The sequence below is a fragment of the Varroa jacobsoni genome, unplaced genomic scaffold (genome assembly GCF_002532875.2).
Source record: "Varroa jacobsoni isolate VJ856 unplaced genomic scaffold, vjacob_1.0 contig02482, whole genome shotgun sequence".
Lineage (NCBI taxonomy): Eukaryota > Metazoa > Arthropoda > Arachnida > Mesostigmata > Varroidae > Varroa > Varroa jacobsoni.
Window position 1 is genome coordinate 3,642 of NW_019214822.1, and position 11,491 is coordinate 15,132.

The window sequence follows — 11,491 nt, forward strand, 5'->3', positions numbered from 1 at the left end:
TTCTAGATACGCAGTTCTGTGATCTGTATCGCACACCTGTCGAACCGTTGATCATCTATAGAGAATTTCGAATAGATAATTTCATTTCAAAAGTGATGGTTTAAAACGATAAAGAAGAACGATTCGTGTTAATCGCCACACTTGCATGTACATCATAATCAGTGTATCATCTACATCTTTATCATTTATAAGTGAGCATAGGCGCCTTTTGCGACTCTTGTTGACTCTTTTCCTTTAATCTAGTCGCTAGCTTTGGAAATACTGCTGATCGTCATTCTCACTCGTCCTGTATATATAGTACTTGTTATACTACAACATTGCCGCCTCTACGCGCCGATACAAACGGACGGAACGAAGAGGCTGAACAATCAGAGACAGAAATGGATACAGCATAAGAGTATACACACAAATAAGTACGTGCTTATTATAGTGGTCAGTTTGGCTCGGTTCTTCAGTTGGTTACTGTAGTCAATCGGCAACTGGGTCTTGTTGTTAATAAGTATATCCTGGTTATTATTTACTGCCTTAATAATGATAATAATAATAATATAATTACTATTATTATTATTATTATTTGGAGTTTCCAGTCGCTGGCGAGGATGACCCACTGCTTCCGCCACCGGCTGCCGCAGCAGCTGCAGCTGCAGTAGCGGCTGCAGCTGCCGCTGTTGTCGTTTGGGCGTTCTGCGCCGCCGTATGCAGCGCCACGCCGGTCGCCTCCATCTGGCAGAGGTGGCAGCTCCAGGAGCCCTCTGGGGGCTCGGCAAGCGGGGGCGAGAGGCAGTACATATGGTAGCCGCGGTCGCAGTCGTCGCAAAATAGCAGCTGATCGTCATTCTCACTCGTCCCGCATAGAGTGCACGTCTTGCACTCTATGCATTGCCACCTATGCACGTCGACACAAACGGACAGAACGAACGAACAGATGAATGAAAGATAACAATAGTACGTAGCACGTACAGGCCAGTACGTGCTTCGGATTTCGTTTGTTATTGGCACATGCGTAAGCGCGTTTATTTAGGGATTTATTTACTTCAAAAAGTTCGTATAGTTACTCAGTATTGTGATCTGGCATTCTATATCTTAATGCGAGGCAAACTATTTAGAGCTATCGGATCCCTGTGTTACTGGTGCAATTGAGATCTACATAGAACTGCAGAAGTTGTACAATATGTGAAGAATGCGTATGTACTTAATATGCTTCGTTTTGAATGCCCTTGAGTTTAATAGACGCGTAAAGATACATATGTTAAAATCTACGAGTAACTGTTTGGTACAGTCATATCTTAGTCGCTCGCAAATCAAATTTCGCTAGATACAAATCTTCAATCGGTAAACTGACGATAACAAACCTATAGTTTTTGACGTTGGCGGTCATGCTGTCAGTGAACTGCAGACACGATGGGTGACCCGACCGACCGCAGTCTGCACAACTGACCATCTCTTCAGGTTTATTGGTCTTCTTGTTTTCCGATTCGCTCCCCAGACAGAAGTCGCAGTAGTTTTGTCGGCGGTCGTTCGGTGGCGTGGCAACTTCATCTCCAATTCCAGAGTCCTTACCTCCGCCCTCTTTATCTGTCTTCAGGAATGACAGAAAATTATCCTGGAAGCGTCATCAGATTCAAGCAGACGATCTTTATGCGATCTGTGTGAAATTTACCCTATATATTAAACGTTTTTTCGTCCTAACAGCAGACCCTGTTATGATAATTCAGGCAACTGTTCAGTCAGGTCTAATTGTGTAAGAAGCTTGTCAAGCAGTACCTATGTGGCACTTTTTTTTGCAAGCTTTTTCTACTAATTAGCACGATTCGATTACACACGGTAATCGTAACTGTTGATATTGGCATAATAGCTATTAATATTTAACAAATATTCAGCGCTAATCTAAATTTAATAAAATTTGTTTAATTTCGGACAGTGCTTAGTAAGGGCTTATCCACTAGGCACATCGTGGAAACAGTCCTACCTGAAATTTGCGAAGGCCAGCTAGAGGCGAAGCGTCACTATTGCCCTGTCTTGAATGGGAGTCGTCTCTGCCTACAGCAGCAGCAGCAGCAGCAGCTGCAGCTGCAGCAGCAGCAGCAGCAGCGGGCGAAGTGGAACGCGCGCCCGGTGACGGTGTGTCAGCGTGCCGCGACCCGTGAGTGTGTGTGTAGTGGTATGACAAGCCAGGACGAGTTTTATACCTGCAAGTGATACACAGAAGCATTAAGAAATAAGAACAGAAAAGTGTGTAGAGTTGAAATGACTTATCAAATGAATCTATTTAAATAACTAGCTCGCTTTTGACTCAATATGTAATTTCAGCCTGTAGAAAACGCACGAGTTTATAGAAATAATGTCGATACTCATACTTTTTGACTTTATGTTAAATGCATACAGTGTTGTGTACTTACTTGGCGCCGCAAATATCGCAGACAAATGGTTTGTCGTCTGCCGCGCCGCTGTCCTTGTCTTTTGAGTTTCCTGAATCTTTGTCCTTCGAGTTTCCACCGTCCTTATCTTTATCACTATTGTCCTTGCTGCTCGCTCCACTTCGGCCGCCCCGACGTCCCTTTCTTGTTCCGCCTCCACGGCCACACCCGCGGCCACCAGCCTTAGTTCCACCAGTTCCACTTTTTCTTTTTGTATCCTTCCGACCAGGACCGTAGCTGTCGTCCCGGTCGTCATCGTAATCCGATTCTGGCTCCTCCCATGCATCTGCATGTATATATAGATATATACATGTATAAAATATATATAGTATATATATTTGATAGACAGATCCTGCATAAACTCACTGTCGAAATACACTAGTTTAACAATTGTGCGCAGTTTTGAGCCTCAAACGATAGCTGGATATAAAATGAAAATACGTAGGTATAAAACCTAATTACTGTGACTCGTAATATTACTTGACCTAATTATTATTGTAACTAAATAATCGTATAACTTAGTCGTTTTTATAGGTAGATTCGTATAGAAAGCTACCCCTATAATTCAAATGTTACTGCTTCCTTTTGGTCTGGACCAATCGAGCGACACCAAATGAATATTGTTCTACGTCGACTTACATTCTCCTTCAATATCCATAAATTCTTGTTGTTGGTCACGAAGCCACGAGTGGTTGCTTTCATCATTCAGATGATGACTTCCGCTGTTCTTTACTGAACCACCGCTCCCGAGGTTGGCGCCTGGCCCTGAGTTCGCGTCGCGCGAAGTGTCATCCTCATCCATTGAGATCCCTCCGGGTGCAAGTGCGAGAGCCCCAGAAGGGCCGGAGTTCTCCACTAACGCAATGGCTGTTTCGCCTTCCAGTGTCTCGCCTCGCTCCTTTGCAGCCAGTAGCTTAACTAACCTATATTCCGTTCCGTACGGTGTAGTCCAGAAAACTTCGTATTTTTTTTTCGAAATCGAATTGATTTTTTGCATTGCAACAGCTAACAGTATGCTTATGGAATAAGAACATGGAACCTTATAATTTACAAGCACAATGTTACCATGTCTAGTAGAGGTATACAGAAAAAAAACTGAAGAATAGTTACCGATCATTAAGCAGGTATTGCCGCTTTTTTTTATACCACGAAGTGGCCGGATAGCAAACGAGTTGACCATGGCGGCGCGGAGGTAACCGTTCGAGCCGCGAATAACTTAGGCAGCTATGTGTTTGCGCCAAATTCGTTTGCTGATCTGCGAATAAGAACCCACGCAATTGTAAAATATTACTTAACGATTATTGGAGTAGTAGAAAAGTATATTACCAGCAGCAAGCAACGATGTCTGATTCGGGCGGTTGTGCAAGTCAACTCTAAATGATTTACAATAAAATTTGAATACACCAGTGTTATTTTAGATTTTCACAACGGTTGAATTGAAATCTCAAACCCCGTTAGAAACAAAGTGCCAAACAACGCACACAATTTAATTAGACCGTGTAAAACATGTAAACTGAAATTGTTAGTAAATTATTTCTAAAACTGCATCTAAAGAAAAACAGATCTTTCAAAAACATGTGTAGATGCGCTAGAAGTGTCATTCTTAGCGGTTATGTTTACTAAAATATAACCGCCATTCGCCTATAGCTACTTTAATTTGAAACTCGAACCATTTCGAAATATTTCTTTATCCGCAAACAACTTTTTAATAGTAACAGCGTGCCCGGCAATATTGGTAGGTATAAATCGCTCAAACAAAAAATCCAGCAAAATTAAATTTTGGGCTGATAGCAGGGGAAAATTCTCTTAAATGCAAGCGCTCAAGTTGGTCAAAAAGCCCAAAAGAATATAGAAAGTCCAAAAGTGATTGTTGAGATGATCTAAAGAACCCAATGAATAATTTACGTTTCCCTTTCCGAAACAATCGTTAATTTTAACAAAAATTCAGATGTATCAAATTACAAATCGTTGTACCATTTGATGAGTTTTTGAGCCCTTTAAGTCTAATAACCTTCTGATTAAAAAAAAAAATACAGCACATGATTTTTGCATTTCTTTATTGACACTAGATAAATATCGAACGGGTTTTGCCAAGACCAAAAGAAACTATATTCTGATAAGACAAGATCTGGGCTATACAGTCAATACACACGAATTTTTCATCTACGTTCTTTGTTTTCGTCGGGTAGCTGAAGATGGAAGTGGTCTTAGCAACCACCCCCTTCTGTTCACTAATTTCAATTTTCAATTTTTTTCAGTGGCTTGTTTGACCTCGCTAATCTTTGACAGTGAAGGTCCGGTTCGATTATTTGGCCAGGCAGTAGCAATTCTAAACCCACGATTTCCTTTCGATACCACCAAAAACATAGCATCACCTTCTTTGGCATCGGTTTAGGCTTTGCCACAGATTCTGAAGCAGACTTTTATTTTTCTTTATTTGCACATTATTGTAGTATGTGATCTACCTTTTGTCAACGGTAATTAACCACTTTAAAAATGCCTCGACTTCGTTGCGTTTTGTGTAGGTTTTTGTAAACGTAAATTCAGTCGAATAAATTCTTTGTCAATTAGTGTTAATATATAAATATCAAGCTTTCTTTAGCCGGCTTTCTTTAGATTATTAAGCTGCTTGGGGATAAATATTAATCGATCTCTCTCAACTTTAGTAATTTTATAAATTTTTTCCATAACTTGTGCATCAGTACGAGAAGCACATTTACATCGTGAATTCCGGAAGGCAGGTAACATAACCAGTTTTCGGTCGTTTCTTCCAATAATGCACCTTTACCATAAGTAGCCCACATGTTTTGTGGGCGTAGCTAGCGTTTGTGCCTTTACTGTAATAAAACTGTAAAATATAGCGAAATTTCAAAAATATTACTCATTTTGGGGGCGCTCTATCTTAAGAACGCATTCTAACACATTTAACATATATATTACTGTCAAATATCAGCCTTCAAATTATACCAATGCCGGCACGACGCGACTTATATTACCTATGTAACTTTGAAACCACCTAGCTTGAAAAACGGTCAATACTTTCCTACAATCCAATATATACTACTAAATAAAACTCTGTCTGTTGATTTGTCCGGCCAAGGTCGGCCTCTTACGGTACTTGGATTGGACCGATTTTTTCTTGGGCCATTAAGGTTTCATCCTGGTTCAACTGCGCGGAAGCTTATTTTCCAATTAAGCGTGACCTCAATTTGGGCAAATCGATTTTCTTGGCTCAAAGGTTCCTATCAAGATGTTCCTGATCCTTTCAAGTTCTGCATGATAGCCCCAGCATCATATTTAATCTCCTATTTTAAATTTTTTTGCAATTTGATGGTAAATAGGTAATTTTGCTCGACTGGTTAGGAATGGATCAAATGCGAACTATATTAGTGCTTCTTCCAATTCATCAATAGTTTCTTCAGAGGAGCAGCCGCTTTTCCCTAAAGGGGTACGTAATTCTAATTTAAGTAATTTGCAAAACTACTCCTAAAATCTGAATCACCTCGACATACATAGTTGGTATATTTTTTTTATAGAATAAATAGTTCTTTCCCGAAGTTTTTTCCAAAAAAAACGATTGTTAATTTGCGTAGATTGACTTTTCACTGTTGGAAGTTGTTTGTTTTTTCAAGCTCTTCGATATAAGTGCACCACTGAATTCAAGGAGTAGTTTTTATTTCACTTTTGTTTGATTTGAAAGTAAAATACTGATTTTTATCCAGATGGTTTATAATTGATGCAATATAAATGGTTAAAGTTCATATTCTTTGATTGTGCGAATACTGTTTCTAGAAATAGTCGTAATATCACAAAATAATTGATGAAATATGAACCATCCAAGTAAGTATTTGATATTCCTCTATTTTACTATAAGTACTTTTTCTAAGCACGACACTTCAATTGATACAACCATAATAGCTATAATAGGATACGGGATCTTAGTTAAGTAATGTTAAGAGATGAGATAATAAGACGCGCGTTAGGTTTACGGAATCGGAGAATAACCCCACATGAGTATGAATGGAAAGAAATTTATTTACATTATTAATGGTAATTTCGAAGTTAATAAGTATCAGAAAACATTCAGTGCGGCAACGGATTGATTGAAATAAGGTAGTGAGATTTTTGGAACAATTATCCCAGCAAAGTGACCAACTACGGAAACGAAATGATAAAATAAATGTACCAAGATAACAGATTCACAGGCACGGAGTAAGATTAACTTCATTAAGTTTAAGACAATTGTAACCAGATCTATTATGTCTAACGGAATAACACAATTAATACAATCAGGAATATTGCACATGGATAACTGTAAAAATGTCGGTCTACAACTGACCAATACTTTGCTAGATTAAGTCTAACACGAATCAAATGTTTTATGACAATGGGAAAACGCTAGGACACAGCTAGGACAAAAAAAAACTATATAAGTATTTGAATGTTCCAACCGGGTAACGAGACTACTGCCATAGCGTATCAGTCACTTGAACCGATAACAAAATATTGCACTAATAAGACGAAATCACTAAAGCAAGGTAAAAAAAGATACAATAACTGTAACGGGATAGCTGATTCACGATAGTGAAATTGGCGTTGCAGGATACCAAAAATATTTCAGTATAAGTGTGAAGCTGTACGTCTATGGCCCAATGATAGTTCATGTTGGGCTGGGTGTAGTGTGAGCCAAGCTCGGGTATAGTACAACAGGATTGTGTAAAAATTGAAAAAGCATAGCGGGTTAGGCGAGGGTGCGTGATTGCTGCCGGCTAAACGCTGATGTATGCTATGGTTTACATACGTCTTTTTATCCGCCTAATTTGATAAAATGCTTCGAGTTCGATAAATTAACGGCCCATAGGTTCGTTTAGTATCTATTTTCTAACTTACCAAGAAACGGTAGGCGTATTTTTCGTTCAATCGCTATGCGAGTATTAACGTTCGCAGTGCTCTCGACCATTTCTCGATAGGACGCATCTGATAAAGCCTCCTTGAGTTTTGCGAGCAGTTTGGGGTTAGTTTTAAGAGGTTCATCCTCCGGAACCATCAATGGTTCTGATTTGATGACTATATCATCTTCTGAAACAGGCCCCGAGGCCCCGCCTCCACGCGACACCACCGGGGCCATCAAGCTAAAATAAAAACAAACTTTGGTAAATAATTTTTTGTATATTTAGAACAACGTCAAGATATATACTTAAACTAATGCAAATCTAATGCAGGGAACGCAGCAGTTATTAATTCAAACAAGCACGGGAAACTGTATATTGTCTAAAATGTTCGTTTAATATTTGAAGCACACTTTTTCACCATTTCAAGGAGCTCAACTAGGTCTCTAGCTAAAATAAAAATAAGAAAAAAAGTAAAAAAAAAATCCGTATATAGATAAGTCAAATATCCGGATAACATAACGGTAACATTATTGCATATTAGCTAGAGTTCGAACTCGGCCAAGCGTTCTCGGGGGTAACAAACGTTTTAAGTTTCAGGCTATGAAACGACGTGTCTATTTCAAGATTTTAGTTTAAGGCTAAGATGCCTTCGAGTTGCCCTGGAAAGAACAAAAAGTGAAAATTATTCAATAACGTTCATAAAAACAATAACATCTACGCAAGGAACAAAGGCAATACTTCGACACATCAAAAAGAGCAAGCTGGAATAGAAGAAACACCAACTGCCAAGTTGGTAGTACAAAATAATTGGGTATGAACAAAAAAAGAGAACATACTTTTAATGATATCAATAATACGTTGCGCATTATAAAAGCAGGTAATTGCAATGGTTTCTAAAATACTAATCATAACACTATATTGACATCGCAATAATAGCTGGAAAAAATTAAACAATGGCATTTCCAATTGCGAACTGTCCAGCAGCCGGTTATATTATGGCAGGCATAAAGAACACATTGAGTATACGTATGTATGCTTAGGAAAAATGTTATCTAGTGTAGTAAAATAAAATTTTTATTTAAAAAGAACAGTATTCTTACGAAAGATAGGTTTGTACGATTTCAGTGAGTATATTTAACGAATGCTAACGAGTTGGATTAGGGAGGCTTAGATGGTTTGTTTAAATCGTAGAACTTGCTTGCGACCTCTAGACCTAGTAATAATTTTGGTCCATGCAAATTTATCTTCCATAGATTGACAAACCATAAACTATAAATACATTCTTCTGAAGAATGTACGTTAAAATTATTCAAAGAAATAAATTTTTTTTTCAAAAAGAATTTGTCCAAAAAAAATTTTGTTAACGCCTGTAACAAAATGGTTTTTTCCAGTTAGTAGAACATTTGACATACCCCTCTAACTGCACTTGTTTAAATATTATTATGTTATGATATGCTTTTTAACCTTATACTATAAGGTATAAAGTATTAGATGACTCAAAGTCAAACGTGACATAGAGAATCCTAGCTTTTTAAAGTTTTCAACTTATTTTATTTTCAAATACATACCATTATTATCTCTGACCATCTGTCACTTGGATGGTAGTTTATCCTGCTGTTAGTTTGTAAAGATTTGGGAGCACAAGCATCTATGTGTGTTATGAGCCAGTAATAATTTCGACATTAGATTGAAATTTGATTAATTTTTTTGTTTAAGAGGTGTAAGGATTTAAAAAAAATGATCTACAGTAGCACTGTCCAGTGATTATGTGTCGTAAAAAGCCTCCAACTATAACTGCATTCTTGTCACCGTAATTCTTACAGTGTAAGGTCGGACAGCAGGACCGGTTTACCTTTATTCACTAATTTCGGCTGCTTAATGCGAAGTTTTTTTCATCTCCCCTATCTGTTAACAATACACTCCAGCCGTAATCGACAAACCAGGATTTATAAAGCTGCGATGTATATCATCCATATTAGACTACCATAAACATTTCATACTTTCAACCTAGTTCAGCTTCATTTATCCTCTAACGTGGCCGCCTGCTATTATCTTAAGAAACGCATTTTTCGCTACAAATCACGATTTGGTGCAAGAGTGAATCACTGCTGTATTTTCAAAAAAAAAACATTTTGTGTTCCAACATAAAGCAACTCTGTGGAAAAATGTATAATAAGCGTACTATGTCTTCTTATTTATAGTGTTTTACTTCTGCAATTATTATGCGTCAGATATGGATGTGTGCTAACATTTTGTCAATGACAAAGGTTCTGTAGAAAAAACAGGTAAAAAATATTAGCAGATTTGATGGTACCCGTAAAGATTCGGTCCGATGATACCTACCTCTTTTTTCAGTTTATTACAGACATACCTATGCAATTCATTGACGAAAGAATAAGGCACGGTTAAATAATGCAATGATTTACATATATTTCCGAAAAACTCTCAGTTTAACACTGGAAGAAGTTCTTTCTCAAATGCTTACTTTAAACAGTCTTCTTGAACCTTCAAAATAGTAGTTGGCATCTTAAGCGGTTAAGAATATGACAGCTTGCTCATTCGATAAAAAAATCTGTTCTCCGAAGCGATAATTTACGTCTAGAAAGCCTAAAAAGGTGCTGAAGGTTTGACCGGGTATATACGGTGATCAGTCAATTCAAACCTTTATTTGTAAACTTCTACGATAACGACCACTGGCTTGTATGATGGTGCGTTGTTTTGGTAAAACATTACCTTGTGTTCGCAAACGCGGCCGTTTTTCCTTGTTCAATTTGCCAAGTAATGATGCAAAATGCACCTCCGTTATCAGGGCACCCCAAGCACCCAGTCAAACATCAAGACACATGATCTATGTAGAGCTGTCGTAGCGATGAAATCTAGTGAAAGTCGGCTGGGTTTCAACCTACTTAGTTAATTATCTTGTTGATTCTGGCCGTGCATAGAACGAATATAAACTCAAAAAAACGCTATGTTAATAATATTATGGGTGCGTCAGAATACTGAATTCTGCACAAAATATTAAAGTGAACTCTCCAAAAAAGTATTCAAATTGAGTGCCGTAAGAAAACTTTTCCACATTTTTTAGACAACAAAATAGAAGACGGAGACTGATTTAGTTGGGAATCCTATAGTGAACAACTCTCCGAAAAAATATTAACCTCGACCTATTTACAGTTGTACACGATGCTACAATAGACGCCAAGTTAATTTTAATTGTGTTTCATTTCACTTGCGATTGAGTACTGTTGAGTACGACTGGCTTCCAGCATCTCGAATATAGATAACCTAATCTGCCCCTAATTAGATAGAGAAATACACTACCATCGGACTTTATTTAAGTATTGAGATCATGTTAGTATTTAAGTCACAGTACCGTCTATCCAGTGCTTGTATTTTAGAATTAAGTTTATATAACATTAATTTACCTATTCATAAAAAGTTGTTGTCACTAAATTTTCAATGTAGCTTCTATAAACTGACAAAAATTGGCAATTCTTCTATATTTTACAACAAATAAATGCGAAAACATCTAGCCTTAGGCAAGGAGTGATCCCTTGAATAGGAATTTTACGCGCAAAGGCTTACGTGCGAATTATGACATGATGTGTGTACGATGAAGGTTTCTAATATAGCATTTATTATAGAAACATTTATCTGGATTTGATATCGAATGACTCGATGCTTGCAAGTATATACATCTAAATAGGGCTGAATGCTATATTCGTACCACTGCATAAGCACAGAGACATGACGAATGTATACAAATAATACCTATTTGATGTGCAGCAACCGGCATCCTTTGAAACCATTGAATTTGTTTATGAACCTACCAATTTGATGACTGACGGTCAACACTGGAGTAGATCTTCGCGTGAGTTAAGTGTGAAGGTCTTAATAAAATTTATTAGCCCTGATAGTTTATCTATCGATACGATACAGTTTTTTCGTGGAGCGAGTTCTCTAGCCAACCCGTACACAAACTGTACTTGAACAATGTTGATGTTTTTCTTTCGCCACCATCACAGACACAGTCACTGCAACAATAATCACAATATTGGAGTCGGCGTAACAACATTGACGGTACAACAGCGGAAGGCCAGGTCGCACATCGACGGTCGGCTGCTGCTTGGGGTTTTGTTGTTTAAGCGGCATAGCTCACTCATTCAGTCAGAACTCTCCGCG

At 37.9% G+C, this 11,491-nt stretch overlaps 1 protein-coding gene across 1 annotated transcript; it reads right to left on the minus strand.

Moving 5' to 3' along the window:
- Nucleotides 1-484: 484 nt before the first annotated feature.
- On the minus strand, nucleotides 485-11,338 carry LOC111272518 (zinc finger protein DPF3). Its single transcript, XM_022854015.2, has 8 exons — nucleotides 11,140-11,338; nucleotides 7,308-7,549; nucleotides 3,528-3,672; nucleotides 3,057-3,340; nucleotides 2,400-2,703; nucleotides 1,970-2,189; nucleotides 1,353-1,603; nucleotides 485-886 (listed from the first exon to the last, which is right to left on the minus strand). The coding sequence occupies exons 2-8, from the start codon at nucleotides 7,543-7,545 to the stop codon at nucleotides 571-573; spliced, it is 1,758 nt and encodes a 585-aa protein (XP_022709750.1). The 5' UTR covers nucleotides 7,546-7,549; nucleotides 11,140-11,338; the 3' UTR covers nucleotides 485-570.
- Nucleotides 11,339-11,491: the final 153 nt, after the last annotated feature.